The sequence below is a fragment of the Danio rerio genome, chromosome 6 (genome assembly GCF_049306965.1).
Source record: "Danio rerio strain Tuebingen ecotype United States chromosome 6, GRCz12tu, whole genome shotgun sequence".
NCBI classification, from domain to species: Eukaryota; Metazoa; Chordata; class Actinopteri; order Cypriniformes; family Danionidae; genus Danio; species Danio rerio.
The window spans coordinates 25,389,684-25,411,378 of NC_133181.1; the positions used below are offsets into that span (position 1 = coordinate 25,389,684).

General features: G+C 35.9%; 2 protein-coding genes across 2 annotated transcripts in view; one reads left to right on the forward strand and one right to left on the reverse strand.

The window, feature by feature from the left end:
* grb2a (growth factor receptor-bound protein 2a) overlaps positions 1-14,559 on the reverse strand; it is a 37,190-nt gene extending 22,631 nt beyond the window's left edge. Inside the window, 2 exon segments of the mRNA NM_001007769.1 lie at positions 11,515-11,754; positions 14,223-14,559. Coding sequence (NP_001007770.1) covers positions 11,515-11,592 — 78 coding nt within the window. The 5' untranslated portion in view covers positions 11,593-11,754; positions 14,223-14,559.
* A 664-nt stretch (positions 14,560-15,223) lies between these two features.
* Positions 15,224-17,068, forward strand: mchr1a (melanin-concentrating hormone receptor 1a). The gene is made up of 2 exons (XM_021474089.3): positions 15,224-15,536; positions 15,862-17,068. The coding sequence occupies exons 1-2, from the start codon at positions 15,470-15,472 to the stop codon at positions 16,854-16,856; spliced, it is 1,062 nt and encodes a 353-aa protein (XP_021329764.1). The 5' UTR covers positions 15,224-15,469; the 3' UTR covers positions 16,857-17,068.
* The last annotated feature ends 4,627 nt before the right edge of the window (positions 17,069-21,695 follow it).

A 21,695-nucleotide genomic window follows, 5' to 3' on the forward strand; every position in this document is an offset into this window, starting at 1 on the left:
TTTAAAGTTAAAACAGAATGGCCTGCCTTAAATTTTATGAATATATTGATCCACACTATAAATAACATCAGAAGGAAACAGCAGACAAGCTGAACAAGACACATTCTCATTCCCTACCTGTAGATGGCACTTATGAATAGCAAAGGTATGGTGTTTCATGGAGTACAGCTGCAAATAAAGCAACAATTCCCTACTTTCCCCAATAATAGATTATTAATTGTAATAATTTGACTTTGGGAGTCCCCACAAGAGGCTGATATACATGCAAAGTTACAAAACACTTGACTACTGTCAGAAAAAGGAGAGTATGAAAAATGCTAATAAAAAAGGACTGATTTCTTTACTTTGACTTGTACTTCATAGCAGACAATAGCACTAATATTATTTAATGTGCTCCTCATGATTTTTCTTGCAACACATATCAAAAAAAGTTTGAAAAGTAAGGCATTTACCACTTTGTATTGTTGCCATTCCTTTTCACAACAGTTAAAAGATGTTTAGGGACTGAAGACAATAAGTGATGAAGTGTTTCAGGTTTAATTTTGCCCCATTCTTCTTGCAAACAAGTCTTAAGGTGGGCATCAGTAGAGGGTCTTTACTGTCACATTTTGCACTTCAGAATGCGCCACACATACTTTATTAAAGACAGGTCAGAACTGCCAGTCAAGTACGTGTATCCTCTTCCTCCACAGCCAGGACTTTGTAATGTGTGCAGAATGTGGTTCTGCATTGGTTGCATGTTGAAATATGCATGAGCGTCCTTGGAAAAGATGTCTTCTTGAAGGCAGCATATTGTGCATCTCTATGTATTTTTCAGCATAAATGGCAGCATCACAGACGTTACCTTTGCATAGGGCACTTGACCCTGACAGACCCTGGCTTTTGGATTTGTTGCTGATAACAGTCTGGATGATCTTTTCTTCTTTAGTCTGGAGCATATGGTATCCAATACTTACAAAAAATACATGAAATACTGATTCATCTGACCACAGTACACATATCCACTGTCGATGACACTTCTGGACACTGTTAACATAGGGCTTGTTTTAGCACAAGTTTTAGGGCAAGTTTTAGCGTGTTTTTGTGGTACTTGACAAAGGTTTGAACCCATGTGTTAATATCGCTTACAGAGGAATAACAATTCTTGATGCAGGGCCGCCTAATGGTTTGGAGATAACAGTAATTAAGCCTACTGTAGGCTGCGCCCTTGTAATAATATGCACTGAAACATCTCCAGATTCCCTGAATCTTAATGTTATGCACTGTTGAGGGTGAAATATCCAAATGTTTTAAACATTTCTAACCATCCTAATAACCTTGGGGTTAATTTGACCCCATTCAAAGTTTAACTTGTGCAATATGGTTTGCGGTTTTTTTTTTTTTTTGGCTTCATATTGAATGACTTTTCCTAATTTATTAGGGAAAACTTGTTAAACATAAAATTAACATAATATTATTTTTTCAATGCCGAGTACATATTTTGTAACATCTGTGTTCCTTGGGGTCAATTTGACCCCAGGGTCTTTTTGCTGTATAACACATAAGAAATAATAATAAATAAAAAAATTACACATATTTGTTTTGGGTGATATTGACGTCACTATAACACACTATAATTTTATAATATACACAATTTTTTTATATGTTAAGTATAACAAAACATTTAAAAATAACACAACCATACTAAAATTGCAAATATCACTGACAGTTCACAAGTAGTAGTAGGAATCCTAATTATCATGATAACTTGGATATTTAGGGCGGTCGGGGGCATCTTGCAAGGTGTTTGAAATTTCACATGTTTTTTTGTGGAAAGGGAAAACATAATTCAAATGGTGTACATGGTAGGTGCAAAGCTATAAAAGCTTGCACATGAATCTTCCTAAACGATTTCTGTTTGTGCTCTGTGGGCTCTCTCTTTAAGCTCTCTCAATTGAAAATGGCCTCCAAGAAAAGGTTTTCTGTCAGAGATTTTGTCACAAGTTTTTGACTTTGAAAGTGACATAAAGTAGAATGTGTCTGGGACAGGAAAATCTTGAGGAGGACCCTGATTATGAGGCACCCTCCTCAGATGAAAATTACACTCCTAGTGTTGACTCTTCTGTTGTGTACTGGCCAAAAATGGAAAATTAGTATGGTCCCGCTCACCACTTTAACAACAGCGTAGACTGCAAAATTGTTCCAGGGCCCACCAGATATGCTGTCAGTCATGTTCAAGACATAAAATTAGCATTTCAGCTTTTCATTACACCATCAATTAAACACTATATACTTGAAATGACAAACTAAGAGGGGAGGAGGGTCTATGGGGACAGCTGGAAAAACTTTGATGTGACTGATTTGCAAGCCTACATTGGGTTGCTCATTTTGGCAGAAGTTTACAAGTTCAAAAGGAGAAGCAAAAGCAAGCCTTTGGAATGCTGACACAGTAAGGTTAATATTTTCAGCCACCATGTCTCTAAAGACATCCCATGTTTTTTCCCATATCATTCACTTTGATGGCAAGGAAACAAGGAAGGGCAGACAAGAGCAAGACAAACTCGCAGCAATATGGATGGGATAAGTGGGTCCAGCGATTGCCCTCTCTTTACAATCCAGGCCCCAAAGTCATAGTGGATGAATGTCTGGTTCCATTTCGTGGCCGCTGTGCCTTTAGACAATACATCCCAAGCAAAGCATTTTTTTCTTGGTGTCAAATTGAGCCCATACATAATTGTGATAATTTTGTTCCAGTCCTTGCTAAAAGAAATAGCAAGGAATTGTTATTATTTTCATATGTTATATGCGATTTTTTTTGCTGATTTATAAACTTGTCTATAGTAATGCAATAGGTAATCTGTATGTATCAGGGGCAGTAAGTGGGGGGTGGGGAGTGGGGGTATTATTTTAGTGTTGTTAAGTAGTCAACAAAGACATCAATAACCTACTAAATTTTTGGCAAACATTTTTTTAAAAATCCTATTTTGGAGGTTTTAAATTGCTGGGGTCAAATTGACCCCACTGAATGAAAGGTGTTAGCAGATTTTAGGGTAACAGGAGGGTAAACACTCCAATAATTTTGTGTTTTAAAGTGTTGTTTTAAACATTTTAAACATTTCAATAATTTTCTCACATATTTGTTGGCAAACTGGTGATCCTCTGCCCATCTTTGGTCCTAAAGGACTAGATTTTAATCTTGGATTTTAATCTTGGATGCTGTTTTTGTACTTAATCATAGCTAGCTTTTGACATCACCTTTTAAAACATCTTTTGACCAAATTACCCGATTAAAAAAAAATTAAAAATAAAAATCATGAGGAACACATGAAATAATGTCAAAATGAAATACAATTGAAAGTAAATTTAGAAATCACTACTATCTTTTTTTTATTTGCATTTTCCATACTGTCCCAACATTTTCTGATTTGGGGTTGTACTAAATGATCATTAAAACTACCATACGATTTGTTCAGTGATTAATTTTCCAAACCCCTTCTATGTGTGACACTTATCTGTGGTGATTGGTCTACTGCAGGGAGCATGTGTGGAACGTAGCTAGTAAGTAGGAAGAGAATAGTCAGTGTGAGAGCAAGAGAACTAATCGCATGCATATGCTATGAGACATAACCTTACTCGCGAGAGCATGTATTGGGCCCACAGGTGATGTGATGTCAGAGGCGGACTGGCCATCTGGCAATTCTGGCAAATACCAGAGAGCCGGACAATTTTTTAAATGTGGGCCGGTGTGCTATTTTTTAATACATTTTATATCTATTGTTTTTACATGTCAAACAGTAAGTGCAACACAAGATAATTGTCAGAGATGGACCGTAAAAAAGGAAAGGCGGTGCCGAAAAACTCAGAGAAAGCAAAAAATTGCTCTGAAAAATTAACTGAAATGCTCTCGGCTGGGTCAGTTGGTGTTTTTGTATGGAGTTTGCATGTTCGCGTGGGTTTCCTCCCGGTTTCTCTCACAAGTTCAAACACATGTGCTATACGTGAATTGGGTAGGCCTAATTGTCCGTAGTGCATGTGTGCGTATAAGGGTCTCCCAGTGATGGGTTGAAGCTTGGAGGGCATCCGCTGCATTAAACATATTCTGGGTAAGTTGGCAGTTCATTTTACTGTGGCATGAAATAAATGAATGAAATCACTGTATGTATAAATTTGTTATAAATGAGTTGTTTTTGTTTCAGTCACATACATTAAATGTTTAAATATCTATTACATAGGGTACTGTTTATATTATTTCACAATCTGTACACCAATATAAGTAGTGAATATGTGTGTTGATAGATGGTGGTCGGTGTGGTAATGTGGGCTGGTGTGGCTACAGTGCCAGCCAGGGCTGATTTTAAGTCCCAGTCCGCCCCTGTGTGATGTGCATGTGAGGGTTTATAACCATGCAGCTCGTGGGTTCCCATTTCCTCATGTCTAGGTCTGTTACATTTTTGGTCAGTGTTGAGTTTACTCAAAAAATCTATTTAACTGCATGTTTAGAACTTTTGTTCAATGAAAGTAAAGAATTCAATTGAGGAGACTTAAAATGTATATTTTTTTTAGCGTTAATTCCACATGGTAAACAACAAAAAGTTTTGTAAAATTTAAATTTTAAAGCAACCGGCTGCAAAAAAAAATATATATATTTTTCATCCAGAAATGAAAAAAATAAAACTTGGTATCCATGAGTAAATACTGGAGTCATCACCCCTGTATTTTGTATACAGTACAGTAGCGTGATAAAACACAATATGCAACACTTAAAATATACAATCAAGCATATGTTTGTACAAGTGAAATCTTGTTACTTTGACAATTTGACACATTTTGATAATTGTCAAAGTCATCAGGTTGAGTGCCCACCAGACACACTAGAGGGCACTACACATCGCATCTGCCACTAAACCGGACTACACACCCCGTAAACCAGACCTAATGTTCATGAACTTTGATTACACACTCACACACCTGAAGCTTATCATAAATAATTACCTTGTTCCTGGTTTTCATTTTGACTTTGGACCGTCTTCTGGTTTATTGTTTGTTTGCTGCATGTCATGGCCTTTGCCTGCTCAATTGGATTATGCCTTGGATCACCCCAGTTGTTACTGTTTACTGCTGTTGACCCTTGCCTGCATAACCATCCCTTTGTTAAATAAAGTTTTAAAAAGTTTGATAAATCTTTGAGAAGTACATATGTAAGATTTAAATTAAGTTCTAAATGAATATCTACTTAAAGATTTAAGACAACCAGCTGCAAATACTTTTTTGAATGAACTAAATTTCTGTGCAGTTGTGCCTACTAATCTAAAACAGTTCAATGTTTAATTTTAAGCACACTCATAATGACAAGTAAGATCTACTTATTCCATAAAGTAATTTAAAGTAAGTTATTCCATAAATAAAATAATAATTTAGCACAACTTTAACCACTGAGGATGTCAAATTGCATATGCAGCTCATTGCTTTAAAAATAAACTCGCTATTTACACCCACAGCTTATTTTATTAATGCCATATTAATCACTCAGTCACCTCAAGTGTTCAAAAACAGATATATAAAACACATGCTGATTTTAACAGCCTAATGATGCCACGTTATTAAATATAAATGCAGTCTTCAACAAAATTTATCATTTCACTTGATTCAGAAGAATAGATGCCAGTATATAACTGAAATCCCCAGGTGCTGCTGTTGATTTGTGGGTCTGCTATTAAAAAATAAACTTTAACTGCGGGTGGATTGCTTTCTGAAAATATTTTGATGTTTTAATCATTTTTATCTGACAGGCTGGCTCAAACATACATGACTCTTATTTTAAATAAAGCACATTGCGGTCAGACTCGTGGGGACAGACGCAGGGTTTCAGCAGATGCTTTTTATTAACAGTGAGTTCAAAGGGGTGGTCCACTATGATGTCATATTTTAAACTTTTGTTGATGTGTAATGTAGCTGTGTGAACATAAACAACAGCTCTAAATGTAATATGCTCAAAGTTTAATGTAAAGGGAGACATTAGCTATGTTTCCATCCACCTATTTTTATGCGCATTTTGCATATGCGCATTAAAAAAACGGGTGATGGAAATGTCATGATGCGCATAAATTTTGAAAATGCGCATAAAAAACTTATGCACATAACTGAGTAGGATAAACTTTTTATTCGGTAAGAAAAGATGCGCATAAACTACGATGGAAACACTTTTACGGAACAAATTCCAGCATGCGTATTAAAAATGGTCATGTGATTTTGTTTAAAGAGATAATGTGATGATAAAAATGTGTGTGAATGGATAAACCATCAGGCTGAGCACACTGTAAAACAACTGAAATGTTTTTTGGTCTTTATAAAACGCCTTGACCATTTCAGTATTAGTGTTATTATATTATTAATGACTTCCAGAATAAAGAGCATCTGTGCTCCGCGTCTGACACCTTCAAACGCAACCGCGCGTTCACTGCATGTCAGGATTGCTTTCTGAGGTGCAAGTCATTTAATTAGATGAACAGATCGACGCAGCTTCTCCTATTGCAGCAAATTCAGTTTTTACTGTTGATATTTGGCGCCAGCAATCAGGAAGTGACGATTTTGTTCAATTTGACTCGTTGGATGGAAACTCTGCTTTATTCGCACGTCTTTAATGCGATAATCCAGTTTTGGGCATAAAGTTCATTCGCATTTTTGGATGGAAACAGCTTTTCTGTCTGATTAAGGCAACAGATACAGCTAACAGCTACTCTGGCCGACACTATTTACACAGCAGAATCAAGCGCGTGCTTGTGAAGGAGTGACGCTTTACTGGTGACGTGGAGCTGATCTGCGAATCACAGCACATTGTTAGCTGATTAATCTCTTGAGGGCGGGCCTTTCAGAGGAATTAGAAAATATGTTGTTTTCATGCAAGCGGAGTAGCTGTATATAATCAAAGTAAAATCTATAAAAAAAAAAATTATGTGATTTTCCACAAGTAAAGCAGGAGCACACATTGCTTTGAATTTTGCCTTAAAATTACACTCTAGACCGTCCCTTTAAAATATGCAATTCTAGTTTTTTTGGTCATACAGTTAACAATAAGATATTATTTGAAACTTTGAATATTTCACTTTTATCCAACAAAACCGTTTTGTGTTTTGGCTGTGGAAAAATATCGACATTTGTCTTGACACATGTCACTTCACCTTAATTGTTATTCGTTATTTGTATTTAATTTCTAGGTAACTAACCAACAAAAAATACATAAAAATTAACAAACAAAGGATGCCAAATGAAATTTGTTACAATTTTTTTCCCCCAACAAAATTAGGCTACCGGTAGTGTTCAACGATTGTTTCATAATTTCGTGTTGATATTTTGGCTTTTTTTTAAGAGATTGTTACGGCCGTTGTAGCTACTAAATTTTATTGACAGGAATAGAAATTAACTGATTAAGAGGTGTTTAAACTGAAGTGTCGGAAAATCAGCAATACCATAAAAGGCATACATTCTACACAGTTTTAAGGTCTGAAAAGGCTCCACGCATTTGTTAATATCAAAATAAAATAGGGGTCTATTTTGTATTTGTTGGCACAAATTTGTATTTTAGTGATTTTTTCACATGCAACATAATTATTGTAGAACAGTTAATGATGATACAACCATTTACAAACTACAGTAGCACCACCAGACCAGTATTTTGGAGCCATAGTATCGCAGTACTACCATAGTACCAGTAAACGGTGCAACACTTGTTTGTACACAGCATATCGTCAACTTGAAATTATAAGATTTTTACATTTATAAGTTTTTGCATTCCATATAGATAACATTATGTGTGTAACATTTGTTTTTAAATAAAAAGTCCTAAAATGTAAACAACTTAGAAAAAAAAACATCTTATAATGTAAATAATTTGTCATTTAATAATATGTTCACTCATTTTTGACAAAAATGTCAGATAGAACCTTATAATTCTAAGGTGACGATATTACTCTATTTTACAACATGAATCCAAGTAATAACAACAACATATGTTTAGTATTGTCTGCCACAATAGCAAAAGTTTTTAGACTTAGCCCGTTAACCGGAGCTACATGCTGCATGATGTGAACAACTCAGATATTTAAATACATATTTGCATGCAACAGAAGCTGGTCCAAATAAGTTCCATGTACATCAATAGTCTTTGATATTGATCCTTCATTTAATAACAAATAACCAGTGGCTATCGCGCTGTAGGGTAGCTTGGTGTAGCATTCATCAGCAAAATGAAAGAAAAAGGTTGAGGCTATACTGTTGTATTGTTGTGAAAGATAACTTTAACAATTTATTTCCTCACATGATCGTCTTTATGCAGTAAAAATGGTTTTCCCTCACAGTGCAGAACATTTTCACGATGCAATCTCATCCCCTACAACGCACAACAGTGTTGGAAAGAGGGGGTTCAGGTTTTTTTGGGTCTGCCTACACAACAAATGGGTGGGCCATGTTTTGTACAGACAGATTCGAATTAAGGATGATTATAATATATACATATAAATATATTATACAGTGCGCTTTAAACCTCAGCTGGACATTATCACTGATTTAGAGCTTTGTTACACAACGCATGGAAAGTAGTTAGTAACACTTTATTTTGATGGTCCAACTGAGTATTAGTAGACGGTCTGCTTAATATCTGTTGATACTGCTCCATCAACAGACATTTAACTGACTATAAGAAACCTTGCAACCCTACCTTAACCCTAACCTAACAGTTTACTTATAACCTCATGAGAATTAGTTGGCATGTAAATGCAATGTAACCTAAATTCAACAAACGGACATCAAAATAAAGTGTGACCAAGTAGTTTTCTAAAATCCATAATGGTGCACCGTAATATGTATAAATCACAGGCAAGATTAACAGAAAGTAGTATTCTATGTAATCTTTTATAAATACAGTCAGCTCCTCAACTGATTGAAATACAGTAGTGAAATAGTCGACCGGTTCAAGTTGTTTGAGGCTCTATTTATACCTATTTACAATTAGGATGCATTGTCGTCCCATTACAAGCAAGCATGTCCACTTTTGACCACATCTAGGGGTGGTTGAAAACGCATACAATATGATTGCTTGTTTTACATTTGAGATGAAAAAAAGATGAAAAAAAGAACAAAAAAATCTCATGTGGTGAAGGTTGACGCACCAGCCAAAAAGTAGTCATACAGTTTTAGAAAGGACTTTTAGCAGTTACTTATTGTCTGCTGAAAGTTTTTAATTTTTGTTAGACAATTCAAAAATTTTCCCTTTAAAAATTTGATGGATGAACAGGAAAATAATACTCTTTTTACCCTTTGTTAGTTTGTTAGTTGTAGATTGTTTACAGTTTAACTGAAGTTACAACAGTAATTTACACAAAGCATCACAGTGCGTAATTTGAGTTCACCTAGGTTGGCTGTAGCAGTGTTAATATTACACCAAATAATGTAAAGGAAAACCCTCACATACACTACTGCAACATGTTCAGGTGCAGAGCTGCACGTTATAGTTGAAGGTTTCAAAATAATTTTAAATTTATGGCTTTCTTCAAAAACAAGACTGGCTTTTTCTTGTAAGTAGCAGCCATGTTGAATTTTTAATGTGGGGTTGAGCAAGGCATGCCGAGTTCACCAGAAAGATACTTTTGCATTTGATAAACCGAGAGCTCAAAAATTCTCAAATTTTGGGTCTGCTGCGCAGCATATCTTGGTTTAGTCAAGAAATCTCTCCTTCATGCAGTCAGTGAAAATGTTGGACAATCACAGGTAAGAACCATTTTGGAAAAAATCTGCAACATTACAAACTTGTGATCTTATGCTTGAATTTTGTTCTTCTGTTAAACACAAAAAGCTTATTGGATACTTACATCCACATTAAAAGGAAAAAAATCTCAATGGATGTTTTCTTTATCATTTCTTCTAAAAAGTGGAGGATAAGTAAATGATGGCATAAGTAAATGAAACTACCCCTTTGAGGAACATCCACAACTCTTTTTTTTTTTTTTTTTTTTAAACAATACAATGTTATCCATTTTAACTTCTGGAGGGAAACACTCCAAACTGTGTTTGCCTGTGTGCATGTTAAAACCTGGGGCCAGTTTCAGTAAGAAGGTTCAAACAACTCGGAGTTTAAACTTGAACTCTGAGTTGATTTACCAAGAGATTAAAAACTCAAGAGTTTTCGGTTTCAGAACAGCTGATCTAAGTTGGCTCAATCAACTTTGAGTAAACCAACTCTGAATTCGTGCACACCGCAATTTTTACACACGTTCCCACTTTTATACACGTTGATCTATTTTAATATATTTAAAAGTGCACTCGTGTGTCTGTCTATTTATTATTTAAGTGATAGAGGTTGATATGACATTTAGAATGTAAGCAGAACTAACAAAATAGTTTTTAGAATGAGAAATAATCCCATTAATCTAGTAACAGTACATGTCCCTGTTGAAGGTCAGTAAATTTAAGCAAATTGTTTATTATAAAAGGACAAGTCATTCTTGTACGTGACTGTTCTTTGTGTGACTGAAATGTAGGCAATAGCAATGTTTCCATCCAAATATATCAATTACATTTATGTGCAAAACTGGAATAACACACAAATGTGCGAATAATGCAGCGTTTCCAGTCAAAGAGAACAAAATTGCCACTTCCTGATTTAACGGGTGCCAAATATCAACAGTAAAAACAGAATTTAAAAACAGAAGTATTTTCGAAGTTATGTGCATCATGACGTTTCCATCAATCATTTTATGCGCAACTCCAAAATGAGCATTAAAATAGGTGGGTCGAAACGTAAGTCTAAGGCGAGAAATACCGCTTCAACTTAAAAAAAGGGGGAGGAGACTGACAGAAACTCTGAGTCGACCGAATGAAACCTGCTCCTGAACAGGTTAGGTTCATGGAGCAAGTTACCACGGTAACTGACTCGGAGTTAAAGTTACCTCTCTTTTAGAAACAGGTTTGACTTACCCTGCTTTCTCCAATTTTGAAAAGGAAAGTTTCTCTCATTTCAGGATTAAATAATCAGTTTTTAATTAACCACCTTTCTGAAACCGGCCCCTGATCTATAGTTTGATAGGATATAAATAGTTTTGATTATACATTTGAGTTATACATTTTTTAGTTTGGAAATAACAAATGTAAATTAAAAGTTAATTTTCAAAACAGAAATACAGATTCATTTAATTTTAGGTCAGTTTAAAGCAGATTTGCAAGGCTTCATGATACAAAAAAGAAATGCAACGCTTAGGCATGGAACAATACCATTTTCAAGGTATACTGCGGTATGGAAAAGTCAAGGTTTTAAAACTGCCAAAATTTTCTGTAATACCATTCCTAAGGTACGTGTAAGATTTTTTTATTTACATTTTTTTTAGGACAACAGTATCTCCAGCAGAAAAGATAAATCATTAAAGTTAATCAGTGTCTATTACGTAAACAGAACATCTAGAAATCGCTGCACAAATCAGGTTCTTTATGTCTTGATCACATAGAAAGATAAGAATGAAAAATGCAACAGTAATAATCAGCACTTACCTTAAGAATCTCTCCTCGCTTGAAACTTAATTCATCATCCGCAGTAGCTTTGAAGTCATATTTAGCTATTGCCTCCATGCCAATGACTTTGTGGACAAGAGACGGATATAAATGTCCAAAAAGAAGTGCTTCTACAGTCAAGAATAAAACCTCTGACTGATCTGCTTCAGTCTCCTAATTTCTGTCCTTGTCCCTGCTGACCGTGGAGTGACAGATCTTCTTTGTCTGCTTGCCGTCAACCTGCAAACGGACACAGAGATTTTGAACCAAATATAGTTATCTATGGTTCAAAGCATCAGGAAAAGATTTGGGTGCCTTTTAATCAGATCTAGTGTGAAGCAGCCATGCAATGTATGCAAATACAAATGGAAGGGAATAACTGGGTCGAGCTGACGTCTTCTTGCAACCGACTATGAGCCAATAAGAGAGGTGGTGTGGGGTGCCTTGGTAATACCGAGTGCTGGTGAGATTTTGAGACATGCAGGTCTGACAAATTAGTAGCAATAGTAAAGTCACAACAAATAATGTCTTTTACATTTTTACAACAAACTAATTCTTCATTACTCAATGTGAGGCCTTTTTTTAAATGCTAGCGGTTGTGGGGATTCGATTATTGCCTGTGATTCCAATATAGCAGGAGTAAAACAGCATTTATGAATAGGTTTGCCAGCTTTTGCATGGTTGGAGTAAGAATTATTATGTCATAATTGTGTGTATGTGTCTGTGGAAAAAGATTTAAAAGATAATCCAATTAATTACATATTATTAATTAATGATATAAAAACATACAAGAGTCATCTCCTGTCAGATATCAAATAGATGTTTACTTTAAGATGTTTTTGATTCAGAATGTTTATGTCTGCTATCTGGTTCACTATACCAGAAGGCAACAGGAGAATGTGTGTGAATTAAGGCTGCACAATATAGCATTTCAGTATCGATATTGCAGTGTGATCATTCGCAATAGTCCCATAGCAGGATCCGCAATTTTGAGTTTGTATAACAATTTCTCATTTGCATGTGTCTTTGAGGCCTGTGACTGTATGAGTATTTTAAAAGCATTCAGGCATAAGAAATTGTATCTTTAATAACTTTAATTCATAATTAATATAACGAAGTAATGGGGAAAATACCTAATTGGTTTGCGATTTGATTTGCAATTTAATTTTTTTGTAGTCAACCTTTTGCTCAATAATCTGTAAGCCATGGCAACAATTTTGCGACAGCTCTCAAAAAATTACCTGTTTTTGTTTGGTGCCTGTGACTTTGAAACCAAAATGTTCCCTGATTACTAAAGTCCTGTTTTTCTTTTATATTAATTTGTCTATTAATGCTTCTGAAGCAGAAGACACCATTATCTCAATTGTCCATGCTTTTTTAATTTTTTAATTAAATTTTTTTTTTTTTATTGAGGGTTTTATGCATAGTTTGAGTATGCAATTCTGATTGGGCAGAACGAAAGTGTGCTCACTCAATTGGCTAGTAAGACTATTACAAACAGACGGCAGTCATGCATTTACTCTGGGTGGGGGTAATTAAATTAAATTATATATATATATATATCACAGGCTACTCCAATTGCAACATTTCAAATTGCGATTGCGATTCAATTTCTATTAATCGAACAGCCCTATTTTATGCAGATGCACATCTTTACAGAATCATCTCAATCAATTTAAAATTATTTTTCTTTCCTAATAGAGATATTCAAGTCATCTTGTGTAAGTGTATTCATATCACACAACATATTACAGAACAACAAAATATGGCAATGTTAGATTTTTCCAATATTCTGCAGCCCTAGTGTGAATGATGTGTGTGAAGGTCAAGTCACAGTGACAAGATTACTATAGTATTCACCCAGATAACACATTTACACTATGTGAAACTTTTTTAAAGCTAATTGTTAACATTTCTCAAATCAACAAAATAGTGTGCTTAAAAATGTCGTCACACACCACAACAGACATGACTTTTAGGCATCACTTTTAAAATAAATATATAAAACAAAATCTATGTGTTCAGTATAAGTCACTGTTTCATTTTAATTTTGCATGGCCATAATTCTTCATCCCTTTTCGCCTAATTATTACGATTCGCGAATCGAGATTGTCTTTTTCGGTCACACGATTCAACCAATAAAATGTGCTCCTTCGCGGCCTAAGTAGAGTAAGGCCAATGGAATCACGCGCTGAATTATGAGCAAAATACGAGTCACTGCATCGGACTGAACAAGAATGACTCACTTAAATGATTTGTTCAATCTTCTATTCGACACAGTTCGCTGTGTTTAAGCATACTAGTAACAAGACCTTTACAAATATAATAAAGCTGTCAACACGCTGCAAGCTTGCTGTGAGTGCGAGAATCCCCTGAACAATGAATAATGTGCAGTGGGCCACAAGCATCATCTTGTAATCAGACATCATTACACTTAACTTTCGTCGCACATTTGCAGATGTAGATGAGTAATAATAACGTTAGGCTTTAATATCATTTTAGTACAAGTTATATGTGAATTTTAAGGGGGTCGTTAGGTGATTTATATGATTTTGAAGATACCTTTGTTTTGTCACTAAACTTATAAAACCTGTGAGTAACTTAATAAAAATATTTCCTATGTTGTTTAATCTTTTCTCTGCAGATAGCCATCGATCTGTCTGAAACGGATGGAATGTTCTTCCCATTCGTGTAGAAACATCACTTACCCAGAGGTGCAGAGTCTTCCGCTGTGCAGCGAAAAAAAGATCTATAAATAAATACTTAATCTTAACAACAGCAAAATCATGTTATAGTGATCGCTTTTCCATTTCTCCCAACTCCGCAGCAGCTCTCTGAGAAAAGCAAGCTGGTTGGTAATTTCCGCTTCCTTCGTGTAATGGTCCACAAAGATGGAAAGGTCCAAACAAAAACTTCGCACGCTGACTTGTTTCAAGTGAAACTACACAGATCGACAGTGTTTCACATATCAGTCGATGCGATTTAAACGCGCGTGTCCTGCTATCAAAGCCTTGTAGTCTCGCAGTGAAGACATTAGTACAGATTGGCATAAAACAGGAGAGATTGGTGGATCCAGTTGTCCATGAGAATAATGCAGCATGATGACACACAGATGACCGGAGCGACATCTAGTGGTTAAAAATGATATGCTCCACTATTTTTCGGAGAAGTGTTAGTAAAGTCGATTTATTTTTATTTCACTATAATTTGCATTACAAAGAGAAACACACACACACATGCAAGCTGAGTATAAACAGAAAGGTAGGCAAATTAATCAAATCTAGGATATATTTGCACATTTGAGGTAAGGCGTTAAAAAACAGTTCATTCAAAGTTATGCAGTGTGTCACTATCAGCTTTACCAAAATGTAAAGATAAATAGACCGAATTATATTGCCTAAATATAAACAACTCTCATTTATATTTAATGTTTATTTATATTTCTTATTTATTATATTCATATTATTTCAATAATTTATATTTATTAGACATAAAAAGCCTATAATGTATCGAATAGGCACTGCGTCAAGAACACAACATCAAGTTTAGGACGTACAACTCTCATCGACGTTTGAACATCAGCAAACATTTAGTAAAAATGGGAACGTTTGCACATGCTGATCCCCATCATGAACAGAAGTGCAGTTTCCATTCTACAACTAGAGGTGTCCTCTTGTGCTATAACCCGTCTCTGCACAGAGACATTCATGTATTAAGGCTGCTGCAGCTGGTGATGCTTCTCATCATCTCACTCGTCAAACAAGTTTCTATTGTTTCGTTTTAATGTAACTTTATTAAATGCGTACCTATGTGCGTGTGCGGCGAAAACAGAACTGCCTAAACAACAAATGTAAGGCGGTGCTGAAGGTGTGACTTTCCGTGTGAGAAAGTTATTAGATGCTCTGCTGTCTGCAGAGGTAGAGGTTGATACGGCATTTCTTTCACAGTCTTCACCATGGATTTCCCCGAAGACTCTGAAAACTCATCTCTGCGTCTGTCTAACTCGTCGAAACAAATTCAAGGTAAGGAGATAATGCAGGAAATAATTTTTGATATGCTGAAGTAATTAACTTAAAGATTAGGTGATACAGAAACAGAAGTTACTGTATGAACTTGTCATGAATGTTTTAATGCAAAGTTAACATTTGTAAAGTTACATATCTGTATAATTCTGCAAATATATCAATTATTGTTATTGCTGTTGTCATCAGTATGTGTGTAGTTATATATGTTAAATAAACATATATTCAGTAGCTATATCAGTGTTTTGTGAATAAATATGTGAAAGCGCTGTGGTCATTAAGTTTAAGTTTATGGTTTTTCTATGTGCATGTGTTGTGTGCTTAGTGAACACGGATGACCAGTATGGAAATGCCATCTTGCCCAGTATTTTTGGAATTATATGTTTTTTGGGTATCTCTGGAAATTCTATTGTCGTCTACACCATCATTAAAAAGACTAAATGCCAGGCTAAACAAACAGTACCAGACATTTTCATATTCAATCTCTCGATTGTGGATTTGCTTTTTCTTCTCGGCATGCCTTTTCTCATCCATCAGCTCCTGGGCAATGGATCTTGGTGTTTTGGAGCCACTATGTGCAAAGTTATATCTGCCTTAGATTCTAACAGCCAGACAGTGAGTACTTACATCCTTACAGTGATGACCTTGGACCGGTATGTGGCTACTGTCCACCCTTTTCGCTTCAACCATGTGCGGACAACCTGTGTGGCCAGTGCTGTGGTGGCGGCGGTGTGGGCACTCTCTCTTATCTCCATCACCCCTGTCCTTATGTACACTGGTTTGATGCCTCTTCACAGTGGCCAGGTGGGATGTGCTCTCCTGTTACCAAATCCATCCACCAACATCTGCTGGTTCACCATCTATCAGTTTGTGCTTGCGTTCGCCCTCCCACTCACGATTATTTGTGTGGTTTTCTTTAAAATCTTAAAGCATATGTCTACCACAGTGGCACCTCTTCCTCCGAGGAACCAACAGGTGCGCACCAAAAGTGTGACTCGGATGGCTGTGGCCATCTGTTTGGCCTTTTTCATCTGTTGGGCTCCATATTACATCCTTCAGATTGTCCATTTGGGAATACAGAAACCCAGTGCCTCGTTTTATTATGTCTATCATGTGGCCATTAGCATGGGCTATGCTAACAGCTGCATTAACCCTTTTCTCTATATAATTCTGAGTAAGACCTTTAAGAGACAGTTCATAGTTGCTATCCAGCCTGCGCACAATCGCTTCCGGGTCAACCCGAGCAGCACGGAGGCCACTGTGTCCCTTCGTCTTGCCACAGACTGCCAACGACATGTTCCTGCTGACAATTCAGAGTAAACAAATGTCTGCTCCAATAAATACCTACAGATGAGTAATTTTAAAACAACTCAACCTGAGGTACCCCTGCTTAAAGGGGAAATGAAGAACTCACTCAAGTTTACATTATTTTGTAAATTGATTTTCACTTTCATAGAAAATATCTAACAAACTCAATTAATAAAACCGTTTAGCAGAAAACGGCATATTTTACTATAGATTTTAGACCTAGGGCACCGCCATCTTCCTGCAGCTGAACAGACAGTGAAAGTAATGGACTGAACACGGAGACTATAAAGCCTAATTTAATCCAATGTGTGAAGTTGTGGATGTGGCTGGTGCAAAGATGGACGTCTAATATATATATATATATATATATATATATATATATATATATATATATATATATATATATATATATATATATACCATGCTGAAAAATCAAGCTTAAACCAGCCAAGGCTGATTGGCTGGTTTTAGCTAGTTGACCAGCCTGGTTTTAGAGGGGTTTTGGCAATTTCCAAGCTGGTTTCCAGCCATTTCCTGCCTGATCCTAGCTGGTCAGGCTGGTAGATGACCAGCTAAAACCAGCTTGATGAGCCTTGTCAAGCTGGGAGTCCAGCCAAAACCAGGCTGGTCAAGCTGGTTTTAGCTGGATTTAACTGGTCATTTTCCAGCCTGACCAGCTAAGACTAGGCTGGAAATCAGCCTGGAAATGGCCAAAACCTCTCTTAAAGCATGCTGGTCAACCAGCTACAATCAGCCAACCAGCCTAGGCTGGTTTAAGCTGGATTTTTCAGTAGGGATATAATTATTTATTCTATATTTCTTTTTTCGCCTTTAATTAACAATCTGTTGATGCATTTTTGGTCCACTCTCTCTATTAATCTGCCTGACGATGTCTGGGTTTCAACCATGGTTTCAACAAGGTCTGGTGCTGACATAATGGAGCTAGTAATGCCACAGCCATGTCACCCTGCAGCCCAAGACCGGTTACTCACTAAAGCTAAGCAGGGCTGAGCCTGGTCAGTACCTGGATGGGAGACCACTAGGGAACACTAGGTTGCTGTTGGATGTGGTGTTAGTGAGGCCAGCAGGGGGCGCTCAACCTGTGGTCTGTGTGAGTCCTAATGCCCCAGTAAAATCGAAGGGGACACTAAACTGTCAGTGGGCGCCGTCTTTCGGATGAGACGTTAAACCGAGGTCCTGACTCTCTGTGGTCATTAAAAATCCCAAGGCACTTCTCGTGAAAGAGCAGGGGTGTAACCCCGGTATCCTGGCTAAAGTCCCTCTATCGGCCGATACGATCATGGCCTCCCAATCATCCCCTTCCACCGAATTGGCTCGATCACTGTCTCTCCACTCCACCAATAGCTGGTGTGTGGTGAGCGCACTGGCGCCATTGTCCTGTGGCAGCCGTCGCATCATCCAAGTGGATGCTGCACACTGGTGGTGGTGTGGAGAGACCCCCCTCATGATTGTGAAGCGCTTTGGGTGTATTGCCATACACAATAAATGCGCTATATAAATACACATTACATTACATTACATTACATTACATTACATTAGTACTTTTACTTTTCACTACTACAGCCCTCACCTCTTTTCGTGTTCAAACCAAACTAAGATTGGCACGATTTTTCACATGGCCGATTTTTACATCCTTCATACATGTTGAAAGATCAACTTGATCGACTTGAAAAGGAAATATGTCTTGACATAATCTACAAACACGTGACTTAATAAAGCGTGAAGTCATGTATGATTTTAATCGATGCATTAATCTGAATGTAAATCCCCTGGTCTGGCAGCGCTGGAGCATTGTGAGAAAGTGGACCAAAGCTCATCTAACTAAAGGTATTAAAAAAAAAATACACTCACAACTTAAATGCTTGTATTTATTGTATTTGCACCAGCTCTGCGAGGCACATCCACAACTTCATACATTGGGTTAAATTAGGCTGTCCAGTCTATGGCTCCAGTCCATTACTACCATAGTTGAAATCCATACAATAAGTTAAGGCAAAATTAAATAAAAAATGGACCAAATCACATCAAATAATCGTTAATACAAAGGGAATAAATAAAAATAGAATATAAAAAAATATATACATATGAGCAATATCACACTCGTAGCAGTGCGATATGGCTGTATATCGGCACTGGTGGGAGGCTTGCATTGGCACGAGGCCGCTGGCCGAGTGCCTTAGTGCCCCCACCAGTGCCGATATACAGCCATATCGCACTGCTACGAGTGTGATATTGCGTTTATACAACAGTTTGATGGCATAATTGTGTATATAAAAACTAAATCAAACATGGAGAGTCTCAAAAACCCTTTTGTATGAGGAACTACTTTCTTCCGCCTTGGATTCAAATCATAAGCTGACAGTTAAACAGCTGTTAAAAAGGTTAAAAGCATCTTTTAAACTTTAGATCTGTAGTGTCTGCTTTTTGCTGGGTGTATGTGGGCGCAGTAATACACAAAGAGTAAAGAGGCTGTAGGAGTTCTGATATTGCAGAATATCGCACGGCTATCAGCCAATCAGATTCGAGAACCAGACAGAACTGTTGAATAAATATATACACACACACACACACATATATATATATATATATATATATATATATATATATATATATATATATATATATATATATATATATATATATATATATATATATATATATATTTTTTTTTTTTTTTTTTTATTAGACACACATCCTGCTTCACATCCACAACTTCACGTTTTGGGTTAAGTTAGGCTGTCCAGTCTCCATGTTCAGTCCATTACTTACATTGTATCTGTTCAGCTGAGGGAACGGAACCAACCCCGTGATGTCAGAAACAGCGACATTCCAAGATGGAGGCACTCTAGGTCTAAAAGCTATAGTAAAACACTGTGTTTTCTTCTAATTTCATTATTCAAGTTTGTTTAATGAATTTTCATTAAAGTGGAACCTAATCCAACTTGAATGAGTGGTTCATTTCCCCTTTAACATTTCTTTTCTTTTTTTCTGTTAAAGAATGTTTATCAGATGAGTGACCCACTATTTTGTAGAAAAGTTCAAAATGGAAAAAGGTAGCCAAATTACAGGTGAATAATTAACTTTAGAAAGTGATTAGTCAGATAATCAGTATAACAGATATGATGTAAAACTTCACATAAACAGCAAATACATTAGTCTAAGACTAAATGAATTACTCACCATCATCTCATTCCAATCTCAAAACCTTCATTTATCTTCGGAACACAAATAAAAATATTTTGGATTAAATCTTGGATCAAACATTACCATACCAATCATTTTTACATATTTTTTGAACCACTGAAGTCACATAGAATGTTTTGACAAAGTTTTTGATTTATTTTCTGGACTTTATCAGCACCAGATGTTTATGCTGATCAGTAAATGACAAACAAACTTATCTGATATGTCACTAATCTAAATATTAAAATGGTTCCTCCACCAGAGTTAGGTCAGTGTGAAGGCTATGTCAGTGGTGGCGCAAAATTGGCAAGGTCAGATAAATCTAGGGAAGATATGTTTTGGTTTTGAAAAAACAACGGAGCAGAACTTCGCAAATATCAGCCCTTGAAAACAACTTTAGGTACAAATTCAAAGACATACAGGTCCTACATTTTGAATTTCAGTCTAAATCAAAAATACCTTATATCTTTGTATACATGTAAGGTGTTTGTATAGATGTAGAGAATAATGATTTAATAAAATTAATATAGAAAATATAACATAAGAAATGATCATACACAATTGTAAGTCAACAGAGTTGGCTAGCAGATCAACAGCAACAAATGTGCCTCTGAAATTTGGCTTCAAATAATTAATTAATCAATTATTAATTAATATGATGCTTTTCATGAATATCTAAAAATGCAATTGAGGTGTGGAAGTGTATTTATTTTATTTTATTATTATTATTTTAAATTAATTAATTTATTTATTTATGATGAATTTGCTTTCTTGGTATAGATGGAAAATTAGCTTACAGAGCACAATAGAATGATTGACAGTCAGGTGGAACAGTTGTATATAATTACTGTATGGTGTAGTCAAGAATCTTTAAGCAGTTGTTCAATTACATGCTGAGGAATCACAATACATCCATCACCGCAGAACAAAAAACACAGCAGCTGCTTGTTTTGTCAGTAAAACAATGTTAACACTGTGAATATAATATTAATTATAGCTAAAGAAAAAAAAACTAAAAAGAAAAAAACAACAAAGTCTTGGAACAATAGATTGACATGCTGTCATCTCTGTGTTCTCTGTGTGCATTTACATTGTGTATTTGGAAAAAAAAAGTGAACATTTGTATAATTTTACTGAGTAATCCACTAATATATTATTATCATTATAAGTTGTATATATGTTTATCTTCTCCATTGAGGAATACAGGAAATAATTCAGTAGAAATTTTTGAATATTGTTATTGTAATTAAAATGTTGTGATGATGCCGTTGTAGTTTTTGGTAGTTTCTCTTTGTGTAAATGCAACAATCTAAACCCAGTGAATTTTAAATCACACACACACAAAAAAAATAAAGTGTCATGTGTTGTTAAGTGTAAAATTCACGTATACTTCTTTAGAAGCCCTTGCGAAATTTATTCATTTTCCTTTGGCTTAGTGTCTAAATTATCAGAGGTTGCCACAGCGAAATTAACCGCCAATTATTCCATCATATGTTTGACGTAGCGGATGTCCTTCCAGCTGCAACCCAGTACTAGGAAGCACCCATACACTCTTGCATTTACACACACACTTACTGTATGCTCTATGGCCAATTTCATTTATTCATTTTCTTTTCGGCTTAGTCCCTTTATTTATAAGGGGTCACC

Excerpts from the sequence above, each read along its gene's own strand:
- mchr1a (XM_021474089.3), top strand. The coding sequence starts at position 15,470 with ATGGATTTCCCCGAAGACTCTGAAAACTCATCTCTGCGTCTGTCTAAC. Across the intron at positions 15,537-15,861 it reads CTCGTCGAAACAAATTCAAG|TGAACACGGATGACCAGTAT; the intron begins GTAAGGAGATAA and ends TTGTGTGCTTAG.